The 6,000-nt window shown below is 39.1% G+C and overlaps 1 protein-coding gene across 4 annotated transcripts in view; it reads right to left on the minus strand.

Moving 5' to 3' along the window:
• Positions 1–6,000, minus strand: part of ctnnd2a (catenin (cadherin-associated protein), delta 2a) — a 179,198-nt gene that overhangs the window by 21,900 nt on the left and 151,298 nt on the right. For all 4 annotated transcript variants that reach the window (XM_008307473.3, XM_025054410.1, XM_017031645.2 and 1 more), the window contains one exon: positions 5,015–5,165. In XM_008307473.3, coding sequence (XP_008305695.2) covers positions 5,015–5,165 — 151 coding nt within the window. The remainder of the gene's footprint in view (positions 1–5,014; positions 5,166–6,000) is intronic.

Consider the following 6,000-nt stretch of genomic DNA (forward strand, 5'->3'; position numbering starts at 1 on the left):
CTACATTCTTAATTGGGTTAATTACAGCCTATGGAAGAACACATATAAACAAGTATGTGATACATCCACAAAGAACAATTATAGAGGAGTCTGACCAAACAGCTGGTAGCCACCTGATGCTTGTGTCTGCCCCTAACTACATCACTGCACAGCACGAGGAGATGGTCAGAGATGAAGATAAATTGGAATGTGTCACACTGTGGCTTTATTCGCCATCCTTTATTCTGCTCTTGTCGCTCTTCCCCCTAGAAATATTTTGCCCTCTGTGTCTTTCTTTGATGTCTAAAGTTGACAGGTTTTACCGCATCAAATGAGTGGGACAGAAAAAGCCAGAGAGTGAGTCAGAGAGGAGCGGTGAGCGAGGAAAGGTGGAGAGATTTCTCTCCCCCTGTGAGGAACCTGTGGCTTCATTAAAGGCTTTCTACTGACATTAAGAAGATGCCTGCCAGAGGCGTTTACACACACACACACACACACACACACACACACACAAAGACAAATAAACACAAACCCACACAGGTTAATATTCACATCGTGACTCTTTCACTGGTAGAAAACAGGTGGAGAGGACTGAAGAATTTCCATTGTTTGAACTGTAGCTTCTAACCTTAACTACAGCTTCACAGGTGAAGTCCTAAAAGTCCTCCATCTAACTGATGTTTTGTTTTATATAATAAAGGGCTGCTTCCTTTTGAGCTTTAAAAAAACCAAAAAAACTTTCAGCTGCCTCCAAAAATTGATTGAACAAGAGGTTGGATCATGGACAAAGTGACAGGGCCGCAAAATGTCATCATTGCGTGGCAGCACTTTTATTCTTTCTCTCTTTCTTTTTTTTTATTGCTCTCTATTTCTGCTTCTCTGTCTGACATACTCATGGCACAGCGGAGCAGAGGGCAGAGAAAGCCAGCCAGAACACAGTGTGCTGATAAAAGACATGTCAGACTCTCACACACAGGGGACTCGTCCTGAAGGCGACACAGAAATTTCATAAATTACTCCTGCAACAGGGATAGAGAAGTGTGTGTGTGTGTGTGTGTTTGAGCTTTGTGCAAAGTGATGGACATGCTCGCACTGCTTTTTTTTTTTTTTTTTGGCATGCTCTCCGCTCAAAGTTGTTTATTGTTACCACGGAGAAATTGAACGACAGCCGGAGAAACAAAATATAGACAAAAGTTAGTGGGTGATGAAGAAAACACAAAATGGACAAGCTTCCTTCAGAGAATGTTTGTTTTGGCCACAAAACCACAGGATTTGGACCAAGCAGTGCTGTGGCGTTTAAACCAGTTACAGTTATTTGTTTAGTTGGGTGTAAGGCTCAAAGGAAAGGGCGTAGAAATGTATTAAAAAGTATTGAAGAGATTTAAATTGTAAAGACAAAAAAAAAAACCCAAAACCTGAATTTGGAACATGCTGTTTTTCCATGCTTTATTACTATTGACTCAGTTGCATCAGAGACTAATTAACACATGCTCACACATAAAACAAACCCATATACAGTTTTAATGTTAGCACTTTAGCTCCTGCAGCAGCACTAATGTCGTCAATCCGAGACACAAAGGGCGAGAGGCTGATGGATGGTAAGTGAGGATGGTTATGAGCTAATGTCTGAAGGAACACAGGGTGGAGACAGACAGGGAGGAGTAAGTGTGGGATAAATGGATGGGATGAGGACGAGGAGGAGCGAGAGGAGAAAGGTGGAGGAACAAAGGAGCTGAATATGACTGTAGCAGAACGGAAGAGTGCAGAGCAGGAGGCAGGAAGCCAGTCAGAACTGCAGTGAAACTCAGGTCGTACAGACAAAAGAATTAAAAAAAAAAAAAAAAAAAAAAAGCGAGAAGAGGAAGTGAGCAGATTCAAAATGGGGGAAAATATCTGTATTTTTGTCACTGCCACTTATTCTATATGCAGTATTTAAACATCATTAAAAGACCTGCAGTGATGACTTGTTGCTTGGATATGAAAAAGTATTAAATATTAACTCTAACGACGCTCATGGATTTTGGTGTTTCATTTTCTAACTGTGATTCGGTTCAAAATCTGTAACGTGATCATGTACTTACTTTTATTTAATGAAGAAATAAAACAAAGACTTTCGGTGTTTTTACTGGCTAAAATGATTTCTACTGTGCAAGTGAATTTTTTGCTTTGTTATGCTGTGTAAAACACGGTAGCGGATCAACTAGTTCAAGGTCACTGTTTTGTGATTGGCCTTTTTCTGATGCTGCAAATTTCGTCAACTTCTTCTGCAGCAAGGTCAGTCCAACTGCCTGTGTCACAAAGACATTTATAATGATTTAAAATGAGGCCTAAAATAAGGTTTATGGGGAAATATATATTCATTATCAACGGATGACAAATGTTTTAGTACATTTTTTTAAAGACTACCTACCTATCTGGTTCTGTAGGCTGTGAACTACACATAGTTTGAATACTGCTTGCTAAAGGGTTTTAGAATTGTTTTTTTCCAAGTGTTATTCTACACATTTATACATGTTTATTTTCACTTTGAGCCTGTTTTAAATGCTAACTACAGAATCCACAAACTCAATCAAATGTAACAGCCACAGCAAATCACATTGTATTGAGAACCTTTAAATAACTTATGTAATATTTCAGATTAATGGAGACATTTGCATTAAAGGTTCATTAAACATTAACGTAGGACTGTTTCTAGTGCAACATGTGTTCTAGGAGACCTGTGTTTTATGCCTGCTGTATTTTATGAAAATGCCAAGAAAAAAACCTTGGCGTTCGAACGCGTTTCCCAAATCATGTGTGTCAAATTACCATCTGTAAGTAAATGAGAAAGAGTGGTGCTGACAGACGGAGCGTCAGTGAATAAGAGTCATTTATTGCTACACAGGCGTACAGTGCATTATGCAAATCAACAACTATGAAGGGGATGAAATCAGGAGGGAGACAAAAAACCTTGACAGATGAAAAGAATGATTCTCAGCGACATCAATGTGGCATTAAATCACATTAGAGAGGGCTTTAAATTTCAGCATATATATTTGCTCAGCACTGTTACTGCTCTGTCTTCTCATTCCTCGCCTGTTTCCTCACATTACCTTCCTGTTTTTTTTCGCTATCCCTCTGCCATCCAGTCACTGCTTTAACTCTCTAATGTTACTGTTTGTGGAAGACGTGTCTCATCTCTCTCTCTTTGTAATGTTCTTCTGCAAAATACCATTTCCTTCCAACAGTGATGATGCCATATGTACCAGCACTTCCAGCCTGGGACAAAAACTACTTCAGAGTTTCAAGCAAATAACATTCATTTTTCCTTTTTCTATAAATTGTCCTTCAGAAGATATAATAATGAAAAATAATGACATTTTTGACAACCAGGGTTTAGCTGTTGGTTGAATGTCTGTGACAGATTGGCTGATTGTGGACAGAGACTGACAATGCATTTTCATTTTAGCTCAGTAAACAGAAAAAAACATATTGTTTCAGGCAAAAACTTTTACATTTGATGAAACTGGTCAACTCTGACACCTAACGATCTACTTGGCAGCCTGCAGGCCTTGAGTTTGACACATATGACCTACACCCTACAATCAAGACTACCAAATGGGTTTGACAATTCAGCCTAGGCAGGACCAGATTTATACGTTCTTCGAAAAAACGTATGCACAATCATGACTGATATATAAAGACAAGACTTGTATATAACACTAATTGCATATAATTTCCCTCCAAATCCAGTTGCATGCAACATTAACTTCATTCATACATCCAGTATATGATCGATAATTTCCATTTTTATGATCAATTTCTCTAACACTATAATTGATTGCATTTGTAGTAATATACTCCATCTTTATTGAAGCTACACAATGACATTAGAGCTAATTTTTCTTTAATATAAATGCTAATTTGTTCTTTATTCCATGCCACACAGAGATTACTGTAATATACTCTGGTGTTAAAAGACTTCCATTATTGAACAGAAACAGGAAAGTCACAGACAAATTCAAATAACAGACAAAAAGGGGCTTCAGCCATCCATCTGCTTATGACATTGAGAGAACAAAACATGAAAAACAAAAACACACCAACACATCAAATGAGATTAGGAAGCTTCTTGTCTGTGTGAATCCTTAAATTATTCCATAATCCTCCACTACGCACCAGCCAGACCATCATGGTTCAGGCATGCTGAGCTTCGCCAGCGGCGTTCCTTGTCGTTCCTACAACAATCCAGTCAAAACCCGGAGAGGCTCCACGAGCCCCTCGTCAGAGGCTGAGGGTTGCTATAGAAACCACTGAGCCCACCAGGAAGCTGAGATAATCAGAGATACCAGAGGGCTGATGTCACTTTTGTACATTCAGGACAGACGCACACACTGATACAGTCACAGTGTGTGGGGTGTGCTTCGAGAAAATATGGCCACACACACTGACTCACAAACACTCACACATGCTTTTGACTTGTAGTCTCTTTCTATGTATATCACTGAGCTGCTGCTCATTAAGATGATTGCCATTTTCACCTGTATGCTGAAGACACTTAGATTCAACTCTAGGGCTACTTATCAGTAAACTCACTTCATCTGATACAATGACATTTCATGGGTGAGGATGGGTTATAACCTGAACAGATAGCCAGTCCATCATGGGTCTACATATAGAGACAAAGCCCTCACTTATATGTATGTGGAATGTACATTTGATTGACTTTTAACGCTGCATGTTTTTGTATTGTGGAAGGAAACCAACAGAAAATCCATGCACTGAAACAACACCTAAACATATCAGTTATAACAGGGGATCAAACTGTTGCTCCTTTTACTGTAAAGCAGAACCACGGACCTCTACTCCACCGTTCGGCCCACATCAAAAAATGAACATGTAACATTATTGGTCTTTGTTGACAAGGTTGTCTGCATTTACGACTTAAAAAAATATTTAAAATGGAGGCAATCCATACAGGTGGCTTCAGCAAACAGGTGGTGGATGATTCATCACCTAATACTAGGTCTTGACAAAAAGCCTTATTAGTACTTACCAATGAGCTCTTTGTTCCTTATGTCCAAGGCCATATTTCTGAGAGCGGTGGCTACGGCACACACCACTTTGTCATTGTCTATCCTCAGTAACTCCACCAGGATGGGAAGGCCTTTCTCTTTACGCACAGCAATCCTGATGTACACCGACCACTGTCCGAGAGAAGAAGGGAGTAGATTAAAGAGAGGAGTACAATAAAGTGGACTGATAATTAAAAACTGACATCTATGGTTTGAAATCAAAGAAGGTGCAAGATGGAAAATAATTTAAGCGAAAATTTGAATTCTAATTTGAAAAGGGAACTGTAACAGACAAAATAAAACTAGCCAGTTCTTTCATTTTCTTCTAACCACTGTGATCTCTTCTACTTTTAAATGAGATAATTGGGACATGAAGAATCAAGCATTAATTAACTGCCTTGGACACACGTAACACAAACAATGACTTGGTAATGAGACTCCGCTTTTTACTGCCGCCCTACTGTAATTACTCTCAGCTCAAAATAATTCTTTTGTCGTTCCTATGAATTATTTTTACCATTCATCTGTCATTTTCCATTCTTTTTTTAACGAAACAGAGACTTCTTTGATTATAGTGGCTGTGGTAAGATAACAAGACAGAAGACAAATGAAACACAATGACCAAGGTCAGAAGAGAGATGTTATATTCAGGGGCGGCGTTGGAGTGACTGAGGCATTAAAGTCACAAGTGATATACTTTAAAGGGGAGAATTGAACCAGAAAGGTCTGCAGCTTGGAGACCACTCCATCCTCCCTCAATAACTATCAAAGTGCCCTCAAATGGACCACTCCACGTTAAATGGCTGAAGAGGTGGCGCCTTGTGGGTCAACAGCAGACTGGGAAAGTGCTAAAGAGATCCTAAGAATAGATTTGCAGAAAAATCAGGTGTAAGATACTGGCATACCATATTTAGACTAATCTGGATTTTCTTTCTTTTAAACTGGCCAAATGATGGTTTACAAACAT

Source organism: Cynoglossus semilaevis, chromosome 3 (assembly GCF_000523025.1).
Source record: "Cynoglossus semilaevis isolate Cse_v1.0 chromosome 3, Cse_v1.0, whole genome shotgun sequence".
In the NCBI taxonomy this organism is placed as follows: Eukaryota; Metazoa; Chordata; class Actinopteri; order Pleuronectiformes; family Cynoglossidae; genus Cynoglossus; species Cynoglossus semilaevis.